This window comes from Solanum lycopersicum, chromosome 4 (genome assembly GCF_036512215.1).
Source record: "Solanum lycopersicum chromosome 4, SLM_r2.1".
NCBI lineage: Eukaryota > Viridiplantae > Streptophyta > Magnoliopsida > Solanales > Solanaceae > Solanum > Solanum lycopersicum.
Genome location: NC_090803.1, coordinates 54,616,974 through 54,635,400, shown reverse-complemented (window position 1 = coordinate 54,635,400; position 18,427 = coordinate 54,616,974). Strand labels below are relative to the sequence as shown.

Here is an 18,427-nt window from a genome sequence, read left to right as displayed (position 1 = left end):
TTAAATTTTATCATCAGATGATGAATGAGTCAACTTCAAATGACCATATCTTATAGAATATAAAGAGTTAAATACTTCATACTTTATCAAATTAAAAGTCAATAAGTCTTCTTCCCAACATATCTAACTTTTTGTTAATTCTAATTTGAAATATAAAATTATAATTATTTTATTAAATATATCCAAACTGAATTATTTAACAAGAAGAAACATATCCTGAAACAAATCGCCAACTAATTTAGCATATCGCGGAACTTGCGTATTATTTAAAGTCAAAACAAAAAGTCTTTTACCTACAAAGTAAGCTAAGCTATTAAACTAATATTGGATAAATATTCGAACCCAATAAAGAAAAACAAAGAGTTTCTCCTTTTTCAAATTAAAAAATTAAAAAGGAAATGGCCAAAAAATATGAGTCTTGATTGACAACCAATCTCATCCAAATCTCCCATTCATTCAAGATTCACCCATCCCTATCTTGATCTACATCGAACGGCGCGCCATATATATATATATTAATTTACCTTACTTTTCCTCCAATAACATGACTCCACGTGGCATGCCACTCGTGACTCCACGTCACACTAACGTTCCGTATAAACCATTTCAATTCTTCTCCTAACCTCCTCTCAACATTTCCATTTTCCAACCTCCATAACCATAAAACGTCTTCTTTCTCTCTCTACCTATATATACACAACTCTGTATCTATATATTTACTGATTTATCGTTTTTGTTTCAAGAATCCATGGAGCTTCAAAAGATCAGCTCAAAGGGTCCTCAAAACAGTGAAGAAACGGCGGAACTCGTGAACCGGCGAATCAATTTGCTGACGTTGCATTTGAACCCGGTTCAGGAATTGGAGCTGCTGAGATGCGCAGGGAAGATGAAGGCGATTAAAGTGAGCACGGAGGCGCTGTCAGAGTACATGAGAGGGAAGCATAGGGATATACAGGAAAAAGTATTTGCTTACTTTAATTCAAGACCGGAACTTCAAACACCGATTGAGATATCGAAAGATGAACACAGGGAATTGTGCATGAAACAGCTTGTGGGTTTGGTAAGGGAAGGTGGAATTAGGCCATTTAGGTATGTGGTTGACGATCCGGCCAAGTATTTTGCGATTGCTGAAGCCGTGGGAAGCGTTGACATGTCACTTGGCATCAAAATGGGTGTTCAGTACAGGTAAAAATATAAATTCTCCTCACCGCTTTGACTTCAATTTTGACATATTTTCACTATTGAGGTCAAATTTGTTTGTGAAAACATTTTTCTTCTGGAATTTCACTGGTGGGTATGTTGTTGTTTTGTTTTCATTGTTGAGGCCCGGAGTACAGTTACATCTGTAATTTGAGTTTAGAGTAGCACTGGTATTTATGTATGTAATTTGAAATAAGAATACTAATCATTATGCTGATTTTGGGTTTTAGCTAGCCTCTGTTTTGTTTTTATAGTTTCTCTTTTTCGGGGAGGAGTTAAGAGGTCTGTGGAATTTAGCCACTTAGGTGTAGTTGGTATGAATCAGTTCAATGCTATGTGAAAAATCATTTATTGCTGATTATTTACCAGAAAGATCGGAGAATCGAGATATAAGTATACACCAGTAAGATCATTTACAAGGACCAATAGGATCCAGAAATATGCCAATATGCAAATGTTTTCTTCCTTAGAAAATGCATTTGATGAAATCCTTTTGGGGGTTCTATAGCTTTATTTGAGTTCAAGAGCATGCATAGAAACAAGATAGAAAAGCTTCCTTTTGAATTGGATTGTATGGACCAATCAGATTCGTATATTCTTAAAGAAGATATTTCATATGATTCTAGTCAAGGCCTTGATTTGCTATTTGATGTTTATTGAGGAAAGATCTAGTATCTAATCTGGATCAGATCAACTAAAGAGTTTCCTTCTTGATTGCTATTGTGTACAAATGATTGAAGTACCTAGTAGAACTTATGGCCATGTTGCACCTAATTTCCAACTTATCATCTATGCAAGTATGCGGAAGCTAGAATTTGATACTTCTCAGAATGCATCATTTCCAAACCTTAAGTTGTTGGTGATCAAGAGTACCCTAGTAAAACTTATATACCATAGGGTCTTCTTTTCTAATCCTCCCTTTGTTACTGTATGGTGTATTTTCTGTCCTAGTTGCATATTTTCCTGAATCTCGATTACTATAGCAACTATGATGGATCTTATGTTTTAAGTTTCTCATTAATAAAGGTAATAACAAATTCTTAACGGATTGGACTTTCAATACAGTCTATGGGGAGGTTCTGTTATCAACTTGGGAACTAAAAAGCACAGAGACAAATACTTTGATGGTATAGACAATGTGGACTACCCGGGATGCTTTGCAATGACGGAGCTTCATCATGGTAAACTGTTTTGGACTACTACTTGTATAATTATCATTTCATTATCAACTTCCAGTATGTTCTTTGGTCGTGTGCACTGCACATACAGGTGTTTTAGCAATTGAGTTAAGGGAGATGATGTTTGCTTATAACATACGTAGCTAAAGTAGTGATAAATATTTTACACATTGACTCAATGCATATAGCAAACGTTGGTAGAAATTTGCAAGATTAGGTTGTTCTGTACGTGTTTGTATACTTTGCTTATTTACAGCATTATGTTCCAAAGAAACATTCTAATCATTTTTCGTCCTCTTTTTCTAAAGGAAAATTACAGAATATAAGTGGGATATCTGGAAGTTGCAGAATGTGGTTAGTATAGCCCAGGCAGTTGATGATGTCTTTAACAATTAACATCCATAAGAATGCCACTTAATTGAATCAAAAGCATTACCATATAGTGCTGTTATTTTGATAATTAGGACACTTTGATTCAGTCTAATCTAGTTTTATTTTTTTTGCTCACCAGGTTCCAATGTCCAAGGTCTTCAGACAGTTGCCACCTTTGATCCACTCACAGATGAATTCATAATTGACACGCCAAATGATGGGGCTATTAAATGGTGGATTGGTAATGCTGCCGTTCATGGGAAGTTTGCAACAGTTTTTGCAAGACTGATGTTACCAACTCATGATACAAAAGGTGTTACTGACATGGGTGTTCATGCATTTATTGTTCCCATAAGGGATATGAAAACCCACAAAACAATGCCAGGGGTTGAAATACATGATTGTGGCCATAAAGTTGGCTTGAATGGAGTAGATAATGGTGCATTGAGATTTCGTTCAGTAAGAATTCCACGAGATAACCTTCTTAATCGATTTGGAGACGTTTCACGGGATGGGAGATACACCAGCAGCCTGCCTACAATTAGCAAAAGATTTGCTGCCACACTTGGAGAACTTGTTGGTGGTAGAGTTGGCCTTGCGTATTCATCTGTGGGTGTTCTCAAGATTGCTGTTGTTATTGCAACAAGATATTCTCTTTTGCGCCAGCAATTCGGTCCTCCTAAACAACCTGAAGTTAGTATACTTGACTACCAATCTCAGCAGCACAAGCTTATGCCAATGTTGGCTTCGACCTACGCATTCCATTTTGCCACACTTCATCTGGTGGAAAAATATTCTGAAATGAAGAAGTCTCATGATGAGGAACTGATAGGGGACGTACATGCACTTTCTGCAGGGCTAAAGGCCTATATCACTTCTTACACAGCAAAGTCATTGAGCACATGTAGAGAAGCTTGTGGTGGCCATGGTTATGCCGCTGTCAATAGGTTTGGAATATTGAGGAATGATCATGACATATTTCAGACATTTGAGGGAGACAACACTGTTCTTCTGCAGCAGGTTGAGATTTGAGATTTCGAGTCCATTTCCCCTTGCATACAAAAAGAACTGTTCTGTTTCTTAATTATTTTAAGCAAAATATGATAAAGGGACAGGGTATAACGACTCTTCTTATGATCCAGGTAGCCGGCCTTCTGTTGAAGCAGTACAGGGAGAAATTCCGAGGTGGGACGCTCACTGTCACATGGAACTACCTAAGACAATCCATGAATTCTTACCTTGCTCAGCCTAATCCAGTTACTGCTAGATGGGAAAGTGAAGAACACTTACGCAACCCTAACTTCCAGTTGGATGCTTTTAGGGTGAGTATTTTGTGGTCAATCTGACGACAGTACACATTGGCATACAACAGCATTGTACATCTAACTAATGTTGTAACTGCTCCTTTTCCAGTATCGGACATCAAGGTTGCTTCAAAGTGTAGCTATCCGGCTTCAGAAGCACTCCAAGACTCTTGGAGGATTTGGTGCTTGGAATAGATGTTTAAATCACCTGTTGACACTTGCAGAGTCTCATATCGAATCGTTCATTCTTGAAAAGTTCATTGAAGCAGTTAAAAAGTACTTTCCTAATCACAGTTTGAGAAACTTGTTCTTTCCTTCAACTAGTATTTATCTAATTCTCTCTTTTATTTGCAGTTGTCCTGATGAAAACTCTCGTGCTGCCCTAAAACTCGTGTGCGATCTCTATGCCTTGGACAGAATCTGGAATGATATAGGAACTTACCGCAATGTGGACTATGTGGCCCCTAACAAAGCTAAGGTATGAATCTAGAGAAAGTTAGCTGGATATGTAGTCACTGTACTACATCTTAATATCTTTAATCTAATACTAAATGCAAATTAAAACATTCAAGAGTATAGTACGAGAGATCAGAATCTAATTGCAGTTTTGCAATTGATATGGTTCTTAAGGATTATTCTATCGTGATGACCCCTTTTGTCATGGAGATACTATGACGTTTAGTATTTTTTTCTCTTAAAAAATTGTAGATAACCACATAAAGTAAATGACGCTTGGCAAATATGGTTATCTTAGAAGTTAAATGAGCAAGTTATAAATCTTCGCTTAGTTATAACACTCTCTAGGCTGGTTGATTCTCTTCTATTCCTGACCATCCACTTTTAATTTTTCACAGGCAATTCACAAGCTAGCAGATTATCTATGCTTCCAAGTTAAGAATATCGCAAGGGAACTTGTTGATGCCTTTGATCTTCCAGATTATGTAACGCGTGCTCCAATTGGTGTGCAGACTCCATCAGAAGCTTATACTCAGTATACACAGAATGTTGGGTTCTAATTTATAACAGAAGTGGGCAATATATGTTTCCTCTGATTTTCATAGTTCAAAAAGTTCCCCATGGTCCTTATAAGTATACTTTGTATACCATTATTTATCCTGATGTCAAGCTTCCTGCATCTCTTTTATCTTTGGTAAGGCAAGCTTGAGGAATTCTTCTTGTATTCACTTCTTGTCAACTAGTTCTAATTGGTGTATTTGTCTTAATATTATATATGAAATCAGATCCGAAGGGGTTCATATTACATCATGCATTTGCATTATTTATGGTGGTTTCTAAATATAGTTATTTCTAATCGTTGTGAAAAAATATAAAATAAGATTAATTGTTCTTTCTTCATTTTTACCCTTAGTAGTAATATAGTTATCTCAATTCGAACATTTAAAAAAGATTATGTCTGTAAAATAAAAATAAAAATAAGATGGATATAAATTTTCTTAGTTAGTGTCTTTGTGTATAATAGTAATACTGAAAATAATTCGAAAAGGAGGAAAACACTTCAATTAAGCATATAAATAGAGTAACTAAGCTATAAATAAGAATAATTTTTAAGGGACATCGAAAATAGAAAAACACCAGATAATTTGAGATGGAGGGTTGCTGAGCGAAACACGAGACATTTATAAGCTTCTTAAATTTATGTCAGCCCCAACAACAGCGCATTTATTTTGGCATTGACCATTTGAGCTTATTATATTTTCCACTGCTGGACCAGTTCACAGCCCGTCACCTACTTTATATCAATAAAATAATTTCATAAATTAATTGGAGTCCAAAAAGAGACTCTGACCGCTCTAGTACAGCACCTATCTTATTTTTCTAAATTTGGAACTGCTGCAGCATCCCTAGTCACTACAAATTGATCTTCACATGATACAACAGCTGCTGTGTTGCTAGTACCTTCATATTAGCAATAATGTTTACTTTGATAAGAAATATGTTAAAACATAATACTGAGACAACAGTGAGGAAGAGAGCTAACAAAAGATGAAATGATGCTGCCTTCACTAGGTAGTTTGAAAGCTCATGCTTGATGCAACTGGCAAGTAGAATGGATATTTAATCATTAAACTGACGAAGAGTCCATACTTTTTCAATTAAATTGGTAACCTATTTTCCACCAAAAAGACAAGGCAGCCACCTTTGATTTACAATAACATAATTTTTATAATGCAATCATATACTAAAGGATCTTGGTGCTGGTCGATAGTTCAGATATGCATTTCGAGCTGTATCACATTTCTGCCTGATATCTTCACACATCTTTAAAGAAGCCTCAGAAAACTTGGTCAGACGGTCCAGAACCCTTGTTAAACTCGAGTGAATGCAATTCAAATTTGATGACTTCTCATCATTCTTCTCTTCATCTTTCCCTTCCAATTCCTCATTCCCCGGTTCAGGAGTAGTTTCTTTCTTTTGCAGTTCCTCGGAGTGGTGTCCAACTGAATGCCGCAGGTCATACAAGAAGTCCTTGATGGCATCACTAAGCTCTTCAGAAGGCAGAGATTTAATCCCAGTGGACCAGTCGCGACAAAGCACAAATATTGGTGGGGCCAGAACTCGTCTAGGGGAAAATGCTCTTCTGCCTTTGGTTCGCTCACGTGGTTGCAGGATGCAGTTTTGCAGCCAGCTGTTAAGAGCTTCCACATATGAAGTATGGCTGTTAATCCAATTGGCGAAACTCAAGCCAAAGCATTCTACTTCATCCTGCAGCTGACTCATAATCAGCTTTTGAGTTTCACCCTGGGGACTAGAAGCCGAAGCTTTGGCGTGGTATGCTAGAGAAATGGTTATATACTGAGCATGATGGCATTCAAGCATCGCTCTCCACATTCTGATCAATCTGCATGGAGCCCAGATATTAAGAATCTAATAAAAAATATAATAGCAAACATTCAAGGCATGTGCATGGACAGATGACCCTTAAAATGAGGTTTAGATAGCATAGTTGCTCAGATTAAATATGCTCAATAGCAGGAAGAGAAAGAATTGTTATCCTTACCCTTGGATAAGTTCCAAAATTTGAGGCAACAACTCTTCATCCCTCATTTTCTCTATCCGCTTTGATATTGAATCAACTGAATATAGAGCCACCCTGATGCGTGAATGGAGATCCTTCACCACTGACCGTGTTTTGTCAATTATTTGGGCGCTAACATCTTTGGCAAATTGATGCCTAAGTTGGTTACACTTCCGATCATAATCTCTCCTGATTGACTCAATCGTCTACAAATTAAAAAGGATGATGAGCGAATGAGCTTTGAAATACTCACAAAAAAGAAAAATTATCTTCTAAAATTACCACAATAATGACATGCCTGTGAAGGGCTGTATAGTTCATCTTCATTTCCTCAAGTTTGAATTCAAGAACAGTGATAAGGTGTGGAATACACAAAGCTATGGAAGGTCCAGAAACCAAAGTAAAAATGTATCTTATCAATATTAGTATCTATACTAAAAGAAATTTCTGAATTCCTGTCTTGTTTTCCACAAGGTTATTTCCTCCATATATACAAATTTGCTGAACACCCCCTCTGCAGAAAAGAAACATTCTTCGATTGGCTGTTATTTATCGATACTGGTGAGAACTACAGTAAATGGAGCTCCTTATCATCCAGAACAGCTTCTCAAAGAAGGATTTCAGTCTAAAGCAACTGAAACTGACAGGACGGATTGGTAGTTTGGAGTACTGCAGTATCAGTAAAACATGACCCAACACCAATTACTTTATAAATACAACTTGTTAAACATCCTTTTTTTATGGGTATTAATATAACTTGCTAAACTTTCTTGTTGTCAACCAGATTCTGTGTTTATCAAACAAATAAGGATTCTTATTGAAAGAGCAAACCGACAGCAACTACTGCACCAGCAGAAAGATAATTTTTGACATCATCAAGGAGGATAACAAGCGATGGACTTCTTTGAAAAAGTGAAGCTCAATTGAATGAAAATAATTAAATCATTATGATGGTTGAGGTTAGGAGACTGGATAAAAGAAACGTGCTCAGACACCTCAAGCAGAATAGAATTTTGTCAAAAAAGAAGTTGGAAGACGGGGTATGTTCATGTATATCATGTGAATGAGTAATATAGAAGGCCTACGTGAAGTTCTGCAAGCCCGCGCCAAGAGGACAGAAATTAAGGGGGAAAAAATCCGACAGATTTCAGCATTTTGGAATTTCTCATTAACTTAGTATTTCCAGATCTCTGGTTATAGAGCAATGCAGCTATCGACCTACGTAGTACCCCTAGGGGCAGTCAATAGGCTGCACATTGTATAGTTTAGGATGAACAACACCCAAGTTGTGGCCTACAGGTCAATGATGTGGGTTGAGAAACATGAGGTCTCAGGTTCAAATACCATTTCTACTCATCTGTCCAAGTATTGGTGGACAGAGCTACCCGGTACTTGTGCTGGTAGGAGGTAGAAGGAACACATTTAATTAGTCTAAGTGCACACAAGCTGGCCTGAACATCACAATTCTCAATCGAAGGGTCATTTCACCACATGTTCCTATAGTATACTCTTTGTTTAATGTGTCATTTAGCAATTAAAATTATCCTAGTATGATCAAGGCTACTAAAATACCATTTCTACTCATCCGTCCAAGTATTGGTGGACAGAGCTACCCGGTACTTGTGCTGGTAGGAGGTAGAAGGAACACATTTAATTAGTCTAAGTGCACACAAGCTGGCCTGAACATCACAATTCTCAATCGAAGGGTCATTTCACCACATGTTCCTATAGTATACTCTTTGTTTAATGTGTCATTTAGCAATTAAAATTATCCTAGTATGATCAAGGCTACTAAAATTTTCCTTAATTCTCAAATTCTACAGTATTTTACTCTAAACCCTTCTTTAAAAAAAAGAATGGTGTATTTACTCTATAAACCATATCCATTTCTTCTGATGCTACTTATTAATATCTGAAGATTCAGCTCTTATATATCTTTGAATTACTTGAGCTGTATTTCAAGCTCCCTGAGCTAATCCTACACCAATAATAATAATTCAGAATAATCAGGACACTCAACTTTCTAGGTCAGTACCTTCACTTCATCATAAAGTTTCCTCTCCCATGCATATACTCTGTCAAGGGTGGATGAGTGGCTTCCAGCTATCATACAAAAATCTTCAACAAAATCACTTCCACTATCATCATTGTCATCCTTACTATTAAGAGGATTCCTCGATGAAGATGATCTTGAGGATGTGGTCCTCTTCCAGATAATCACCTTTGTTACATGGTCTGCTTCTGCATAGCACTAGAAGTATTAGAACAGCAATGAACAGGAAAAAAGAGTATAAATGCTTTAATCCACTAACATATAATGCTAAAATTTATGAACTACAACTGAACTTGAATTACATATTCTAAATACTAGGTGATCTCTTCCTACATGTCCTAGCCTTGGTGGACAGAGTTACCTGGTACCTATTATTGGTGGGAGCTAGAAGTATCTCGTGGAATTAGTCGAGGTGCACGAAAACAGGCACAGAAACCATGGTTATTGAAAAGAAAACTTACTCCAATAACCAATTTTTTAATGTTAACTCCATAATCAAGTTTGTCCAACATTACTCCAAACAAGTTTGATAAGTTAATTATGCTTTTAGTTCCGTTAATGGGTAGTTGTGATTTAAATCCCTATATTTGTGTTGTGTCTTCTTTAAGATAATAAATCGCTATATTTGTTGGAGCAGATTAGGACTAGAATTTCTTGAATCGTGGACATTTCAGCCTTGCCTTGGATGGATGTAAAAAGTAAATACTCTCCCCGTCTCAAACTCAAATTTATATGAAGTCTTTCCGATATGTGATGCCCATAACTGTTTGAAACCGTTCTAACATAATATCTTTTAAAGCATTCACGAGTTTTTAGAGTTCACATTTCAAATTAAAATCTTAAAACTCTGTACAGCATCACAAGCTATAAATTTTTTTCTGTATAATCGTGGCGTTCGGCCCAACTTGGGCGCACCTTAACTAATTTAACAGGTTAACCTCTAGCCAACACAGGTACCGGGTACCTCTATCCACCAAGGCTTGGGCAATGGGAAGAAATAACCTAATGTTTTTTCTCCACTGGAACTTAACCTAAGACATCATGGTCTCAACACACTTCATTGATCAGTAGGCCACACCCCTTGGTCAACAACTTCGGACACCTCAGTGATCTTCTCGGAGTAAACCAAAAGTTTAACCAAGGTAACTATCTCTACATCCCCTCACCACAGCTTTCACTGTATTTTTTACTCAACTTTTTGTTCTCTCTTCTAACTTCTCTTATCCTGCAGTCACACATTTCTCTTGCATCCTTTCTTTTTCCTTTATTTCTATTTCAAATTTTCTACATCCCTTTCTTCCTTCCTTCAATATGCTATAAAACACCGCTTAGCACCAAGACTACAACCCAAGTACTATAGCCTTTACCACCATCAACAAGGCATCAACCCATCCATCTACAACAGCCACTTGCAGTCACCACCAGCTTTCTCGCCCATACTCAACAATGCTCACACTCCACACCCACCCAAAGCCCCAACTAGCTCAAAGAAGGAAAGAGAAGGACAAGGATTATGTAGGAGAACGACTCAGATTTGACTTAAAATGACCACGAAAGACCAAAAAGCCACTTTCAAGACAATTGTCGAGGATGCAAGTGCTGCAAAGTTTCTTAACGGGCCTCTTTGCTAAATCTGTCAACATTCTGACTTTAACGCCCACTTCATCAATATTAAGGTTAAAGTGCTCCAAAAGTTTAAGATCAACCTTTTGCTTCAAGTAAGCTCAATATGTTGATAACAATTTAACTATTTTGCTCATAGTAAAAAGCAACTGTTTTGAAGGGAAAAGCCTAAAATATCCAGTCTTTAGAGCTCTAGAATTACTTGCTGATGTGATTATCTCATTAAAACACAGCCTTCATGAAGAAACCCCAAGTCTACTACCAGTGGAGCAACACAATTAAGTAAATCACAAATTATGCAATCTAAAGCCTGAATTTAGACTATGTTTCCTCTTTAGAGGTTGTTTATGTAATGTTTAATTAAATTACCATATTGGCAACTTTTACATGAAGACGCAATTTATTAATTTGTTCAATGAACTTACCACCAGACATGTTCTCACCCACTCTTCTGCAGCAACCTGAGCCCATAGAAGACAAATAGGCGGACACCGAAGATTTTCCTGAAGAAGCAATGTATTAGCACTTGACCATAGATAACAAAAAACATGTGAATTTCAGTAGGTAAAACGATGCAAAAACCAAAGTAAGCAATAAAAGAGCATTTTTAAATAATTCTAAGAGATAGTTATACCTTTGGCCTCAGAAAACCCAACTCTGATTTTGCTAGCTTCGAGCATTCTTGAAATCTCTTTTCCGGATTCAGATGCTCTAAAGAATCGATGTTCAATGTCCTTTATGCTAGAAAGAAAATCTTTGGCTCTATGAGTTATGAACTCTGAAGGATCCTCTCTTTCATCCACTGAAGGCTTGTCTCCCTTTGAAACAGATACTTGCAAGGCAGATTTCCCAATCGTAGTCCCAACCGAACCATTTGCTTTCGGCTCACTTCTCACATTATTACCCTCACCATCAGCTACTTGCTGACTATTATTCTCAGCCCTCTTAGGCATAACTGGACTAGAATCATGAAACTCCAATTTACCATGACCATTACTTCTAGGTTCAGATTTAGGTGTCAAGAACTCTTCTTGAATACCATTGTCACCCTCATTATCTTTTTCACCAAGTTCATCAAAGTTCAGTTGCCTACCATTATGTGTAACAAACCTAAAGCTCTCATTATCTGTAGGGTCAAAAAAATCCCAAGACCCTGAATCTGGAGGCGGGGGTGGGGGTAATGGGGTTGAGAAATCAACATCATCTACGTACATATTGGTTGAAGATGGACTCACCTTAACAGTGACAGCAGTAGGTCCAGCAGACCTCATGTAACTCAACCTAGTAGCAATAGGAGGTGAAAGGGGGCTTCCATTTAGAACAGGAGAATCTGAAACCCCACCAACGTGAGATGGTGAAGGTGATGGATACGACGAGTGTGACGGAGTTTTATCAAGCTCAGTAGCTGAAGTTGATAGAGATGATTCTATCAACACTTCAGCCTCCGCATATCTCCTAAGAGCAATGCCTATATTTCTCAAAGATTCAACATACGAAACATGAGCAGCTGCTAATGCATACCTAGAATCAACTGCTTGTTTTATAAATCTTTTCCTTTCTTTACACAGTCTCAGAGCTTCACTCCGTTCAGACTTTGAACTTGCCGCACCCATTTACACAGAGAGAAAAAGACAAATCAAATCAAATCACCCACTTCCCTGAATTGAACATTTCCACCATCAACACTGAATTCCCCCCAAAAACACTAAAACCCTAACACCAAACCCAGAACCCTTTTCTCATCAAAACAGATAAAATGGATAAAAGGGGGTTCATGCCCATGTAGAAAGCTGCAAAAAGAAAAAGAAACAGTTGTAAATCAGACCTCTTCAGTCGAAGAAATGAAACCCAAGTGAAGCTCTAAAACAGAGGAGAGAGTGAAAAGCGAACAAAACAGTAAATCTTTAAGCCCATAAAAAGGTAACCTGAATCGATTGGACAATGAAGTGGAAACCATTCAATGAAAATAGAGTATTCAGTTCAACTTTTTAAGCAAAGGGACCCTTACTGAAATGATGAGAAAATTGGTAGAAGAAGGAAGGAGGGAATCTTGTACAGTGTTGATGCATTAGCCTCGGGAAGTGTGCTTGAATGCTACTTTACGTTCATTTCCTCTTTATTCATATGAATGAATGAAAACGAAGATTTAACAGGAGGCTGAACAATAGTGTTTATTTGCTTCAAAACTTTATGGTAAAATAATCTTCACATGGATTACTACGATTTTTTCATAATTTTTTTAAATGAAAGAATTTAAAAAATTATAGTCATTACATATATTTATGATTATTTTATATAAATGACTTCGATTAGATCACAAATTTTAAGAATGTATAATATTTTTTTAATTTCATTCTAATTTATATGATCTAATTTAATTTGACATAAAAAAAAGTTTAAAAAGCCTTGAAATTTATGATTTAAAACAAGTCAAGATACTTGTGTGAGTAGAATTCGTATTATAAAAATAAAATGACATTTTAAAACTAAATTATTATCGTTAAACATAAAATATCCTTTTTTTAACCAATTAATAATTATGAATCGTAAACTAGGACATTATGTATTATATTTCGTGAAATAAATCATTGAATAGTAGTTGGAATAAAAATTGAACGAAAATGGTTTAGGAATTATAAATCCAAAATAATCTTTGTACTTAGCAATAATATTTGTGAATCAAATTAGTATGGTGTTTAACCAATAGATTAGAAAAGAATGACTAATGAGAAACAACAAATAAAATGATACAAAGATGACACATTCACCCAAGGTTCCACAGTGCAGAAAGCAATGGAATTTTTGTTTGCGCACTCTATATTAATGGATTATTATATCAAATGTAATTATTTTATATTAATTAATTAATTATTATTAACTTTTTTATATTATCTTGTAATTAACTATTTTAGAAAATATTTATTTATTTATAAAAAATCTAAAGATTAAATTAATAAAATTATTTTTTTATTTATAAATATTTTAAATAAAAAATTAATAAGTTAATATAAGACGAAGAGATTATTTGCGTGGGCGATACCTTTTGAACAGAAAAAACCTTTGCACAACAAGTATTCTTTTGGATATACAATCTGTGTCAGTCAAATTAATGACTGTTTAATTGGGAAATGTGATTCTATGACTAAACTACCCCCAGTCTAACGGCTCCTTTTCTTATCACTCTACTGTCTTTTGCTACAGTTTTATTTACTTTTTACCTTCACATTGAGTATTATTTTTGGTTAATTACGAAAAATTAACCGAAGGAAATATTACTTATTTTTTCTACTCTAATTTATATGATTTTTTTTTTCCATTTTTCGAAAAAATGAAGATAACACACCCAAAACATTTTTATCTCCATAAATATAAAAGTACAAGGGTATTATAATTAAACCTGTTTAAGCTCATAAACTTTCAACGTGGATTAATGACAATCATGAATGTGTAAATATTGTATTTTTTTTTAAAATATACCACCAAAATGCAGTAATTTTAATTGACCAGTAAATTTGCCTAATAGAAGAAGGCAATTACGTAGAGGAGACAAGTATTAGTGGGGTAGAGCTCCCACTACGTGAGGAAAAAGAAGTGCAAATGAATATACATTAGTGTATATTCCTTAATCTTTTAAAAAGGGAAAAAGATCCGAAATATTTTTAAACTATGCGAAAGAAATAAAAATGTTCTTAGTTTATAAAATATTTTAATTTATTTATATTTTAACTCAAAAATGTTTTTGCAGTTAATATTTTGTTCAAAAAAATTGCCTATATAGTTACAGAATGGGTTAACAATGCCTTTATAAATATATAATTTTTTCTTTTTAAACGTATCTTTTTCCTAATTAAAATATTATTAAAGAATACTATTCTTCTTTTATTTCTTTTAGTATCACTTTAACAAATAAAAGTATATAAAATATTTATTTTTTCTTATCTCATTTAATCAATTAAAATAGAATAATCTCATATGCCCTTTCTATATATATATATATATATATATATATAGTATCAGAAAAGGAATGTGTTAAAAAGAAAATAATAATATTTTTGTTTGAAAAAGTGAACATTTTTTACCCAGTAAATGATAATAATAACATTTCGGGTCAAAGTATTGACGATAATGACATTTTTGGATCAAACAACAAATGAAGGATATTTTTGTTTCTTTTGTATAATTTAAAGATAGTTTTTAGCCAAAATATTGATAATAAAAATATTTTTGAACCAAATTATAAACGAAATACATTTTTATTCTTTTCACATACTTTAAAGATATTTTTGAACCTTGTCCAGTTTTAAAAAGATCAAGTTTGATTTTTAAAAATTTATTTATTTATTTTAGTTTGATATAGAATATTCCACTTAATTTTCTTATTGAAGTATTTCTTTCTAGTCATACTGGAGATCTGAATCTTACTCTTTTAGCCCTTGAGAATATATTTTTATGCAATCTGATCCATTTGTCCCTTTTAACAGAGTACCTCAATGGTCTTATGTGTATAATAATGTAAATTTTGAGAGAATCTTACATGTCAGGACCAATTAATTGGTTCATAATGGCGTGATTAAGCAGGTAAATCACCTTTTTAATTTGTCTTATGCTCATTAAATGGTTAGGTAATTTACAACAAGTACCTTAAAGTTCATGGATATATCAATTATCCCCACAACTTTTACCAAAGTTACATTTTTTTTTGGTTTTGAAAATAACCGTTAAAAAGGGATTTTTTATTTTTTTGCATTCTGTTAGTTGAAAGATATTTTTGAGTAAAAAATAAAACTAACTCATTTTGAATAATTGAAGAATATATTTAACTCTTCTCTTCTATTAATAGGAAAAAGAAATAAAATAAATATTTTTTTAATAAAAGAAGCGGTTAGACCATCTTCCGTCCAAGATCAAATTTTGTATCAAATTTTTTATTTGGTGTAAAGTTGAGTGTTTTGGAGCTCGAATCCAACACTCAATTCTACACTATTTTGATGTGTAACACTAATTATGACACCAATTTATGTTATTGGACATTCTAACATTATTTTGTGATACAAAATTTTTAATTTAATATTATGTAAATGATATATTTTAATTAAATCTTTTGTATATTTAATTATTTTTATGTAATATATTTTATAATATTAATTTTAAATATAAAGTTAGCTTTTTATAAATTTATTTTTCTATATATAATTTTTTAAAAAATTATAATATTTGCATGCAATTTATATTTTTTAAATGATTATGGTATAAATTTTTTTATATTAAATGACTATAAAAAAAAGTAATATAAATTAATTATGATAAAGTAAATAATAATAATTTTTTTAAATAGGAGCACGGCAAACTTTTTGCGGATTTTGCGCAAAACAAAGAGAAAATGGGCGCCTCTTCCCTCGTGCAAATTACTTTATTTTTTTGTTTCTTTCTTCCCCTTTTTCCTTCTCATTTTGGAGTCCCTTTTATCCTTTTTGCCCCCTTTATATATCTTATTTTGTCTTTTAATTATGTATTTAATAATTGTATTAAGATTGGATTGATTTGAATTTACATCGGGTAAGTTTGTTTGGAGATATCATTTTTTATTAAAGTTTTTTTTATACTTAAAATTTGAAATCGAGATTTCTATTAGTAAGATTGTGCAAAAACAAAATCAATTTATAAACTGAATCGATAAAAGTTTAACTGACTTGTTGTTATTGGGATATTGGATTAACAGATTTTGAATGGTTTTATAAAAAAATTATTCGGTTGTCGATTTGGAATTTGTTTTAAATATTGGGTTATTGGGTAAATCGATGACCCATTAAGACTAATAATTTACTACTTTTACATGTACATAAATATTATATATTAATTTCAATATCTTATTAGTTACTATATTTGTCCTTTAATCTTCAACTTACAGTTTACAGTAACTTTGAGTTCACAATTTAACATTATACAAAATGTTAAAATTTAAAGTTAGAACTTTATTCTTTTTAATTTCTCTTTGTATACACTCATATAGTTCTTTTCATGTTTGTTATTATTGTTCATTTTCTATGAGCGTCTTTTTTAATGTTACATTACTGTGTTTTCACATCAAATTTATTATAAAAGTCATATATTTATTTTATAAGTATTTTCTTATTGGTTAAACCTAAAATCGGTAGACCAAAAACCGATAAAAAAATATCTTATTGTTGAGTTAATACTATAGTTGAGTTACTTCTAACTATGTTAATAAGTCTAATGCAAAGATATAACAATAACTTGGCCTACGTGACACTAGTTTGAAAAAAAAAGGTCAGCACATACTGAGCTTACAAGATGGTGCCACGTAGGTCGAAAAGGGGTAGAAAATTATTTATAAAATAAGTTCAGGGGTAATAAGACCTTAGTATAGTATAAGTGTGTCTCTGAAATTTTGGGTATAGATTGATGGGGTACTTGTGCATTATCCTTTTCAAATATATTTTAAAAAATAAACTACCATACTGTTATAACGTAATGAATTCAAGAGTTTCGACAAAAAAGAAAAGGCTGATATAAATTTGAAGTATTGTAAACTATATTTCATGAAGAGATAATAAAAGAAGTTATTTTAAATTATTCGCGAGGAAAAGTTTTCTATCTCTTTATAACTACTAAGTTACTACTATATGCATGTATTACAAAGTTATAATTAAGATTTAGACTAATTAATCATTTCCTTTTTATAGTCATGACATTAAGAATATAATATATTTTATTCTCAAATTTATAAGTTTTTAGTTAAATGAAAGTGAACTGTGTCATATTCCAAAATTTTGAATCAACTTAATTAAAACTTATTATATGGCAATAAGATTTTTGAGAATAAGAACAAAGGTATTATATCGCATCAAGTGGTTAACATTATTAAAAGAAAAATGAAAATTGTTATACATATATAGCTCATACACAAAATGTTTGACTAATAATTAAATAAGCTTTAGTCTTTTTATTTCAATACACATAAAATCTCTCAACTTAATTACTGTTCTTGTTAATATGATTGAGTTCAGAATATATCAAGTAATTCTTCTTTAGTCTTTTGTCATAAGATAATTCTTTTGTCATAATATAATCAAATAATAAGTGATGATATACTGGCTACTTAATTCACCATATAGCCTCCTAATATCTCTTTTCATTGTGTAAATATTATAATAGCAGTTTTAAGTTCATCAATTTCAAGGCTTTCTAACTAATATTTTCAAATAGTTTATCTGTGGCATTGATTTGTCATTACGTTGAACCTAGAGATATTATAATTAGTAAAGGAATTATGTATGAATATCTTTTAATAAATAAGTTGAATAAAAAAATTTAAAATAATAAATGTGTTCGACCATATTTATTTTAATAGGTTAAATTACTATTGATCTCGAAATGTATGTAAAATTAGTGACAATTTATTTTAAAAATATTTACATACACATCCATATATCATCTTCTTTGAGTGAAAACTAATTAATATCGATATGAGTAGTTGGAGTTACTTTTTATCTTACTCATTGTTTCGTTAAGATAAATAACTTTTTATCGATCTTAGTCATTGTACACTTTTATTTTGCACTATCTAACTTGAAGAGAAGTGTTGAGAGATAAAAGTTATTTAGGTAAAAAAAGAAGTATTTCAGTTTTTTTAATTAGT

General features: G+C 33.0%; 2 protein-coding genes across 3 annotated transcripts; one reads left to right on the top strand and one right to left on the bottom strand.

The window, feature by feature from the left end:
- The first annotated feature begins 326 nt into the window (after positions 1–326).
- Positions 327–5,315, top strand: LOC101265227 (acyl-coenzyme A oxidase 2, peroxisomal). The gene is made up of 7 exons (XM_004237363.5): positions 327–1,185; positions 2,266–2,381; positions 2,890–3,770; positions 3,893–4,072; positions 4,164–4,330; positions 4,409–4,532; positions 4,909–5,315. Exons 1-7 carry the CDS (start codon positions 749–751, stop codon positions 5,068–5,070), a joined length of 2,067 nt encoding a protein of 688 aa, XP_004237411.1. The 5' UTR covers positions 327–748; the 3' UTR covers positions 5,071–5,315.
- A 786-nt stretch (positions 5,316–6,101) lies between these two features.
- LOC101265534 (protein ALTERED PHOSPHATE STARVATION RESPONSE 1) lies at positions 6,102–12,999 on the bottom strand. Of its 2 annotated transcripts, none has more exons than XM_004237364.5 (6): positions 12,776–12,999; positions 11,402–12,557; positions 11,193–11,270; positions 9,127–9,332; positions 7,074–7,297; positions 6,102–6,914 (listed from the first exon to the last, which is right to left on the bottom strand). In XM_004237364.5, the coding sequence occupies exons 2-6, from the start codon at positions 12,378–12,380 to the stop codon at positions 6,248–6,250; spliced, it is 2,154 nt and encodes a 717-aa protein (XP_004237412.1). In that variant the 5' UTR covers positions 12,381–12,557; positions 12,776–12,999; the 3' UTR covers positions 6,102–6,247. The 2 variants fall into 2 exon arrangements, with proteins under 2 accessions (XP_004237412.1, XP_010319746.1); XM_010321444.4 differs by having other exon boundaries at positions 12,693–12,926.
- Positions 13,000–18,427: the final 5,428 nt, after the last annotated feature.

Excerpts from the sequence above, each read along its gene's own strand:
- LOC101265534 (XM_004237364.5), bottom strand. The coding sequence starts at position 12,380 with ATGGGTGCGGCAAGTTCAAAGTCTGAACGGAGTGAAGCTCTGAGACTG. Across the intron at positions 7,298-9,126 it reads AACTTTATGATGAAGTGAAG|ACGATTGAGTCAATCAGGAG; the intron begins GTACTGACCTAG and ends TTTAATTTGTAG. Across the intron at positions 6,915-7,073 it reads ATTTTGGAACTTATCCAAGG|ATTGATCAGAATGTGGAGAG; the intron begins GTAAGGATAACA and ends GGCTCCATGCAG.
- LOC101265227 (XM_004237363.5), top strand. The coding sequence starts at position 749 with ATGGAGCTTCAAAAGATCAGCTCAAAGGGTCCTCAAAACAGTGAAGAA. Across the intron at positions 2,382-2,889 it reads AATGACGGAGCTTCATCATG|GTTCCAATGTCCAAGGTCTT; the intron begins GTAAACTGTTTT and ends TTTGCTCACCAG. Across the intron at positions 4,331-4,408 it reads TTCATTGAAGCAGTTAAAAA|TTGTCCTGATGAAAACTCTC; the intron begins GTACTTTCCTAA and ends TTTTATTTGCAG.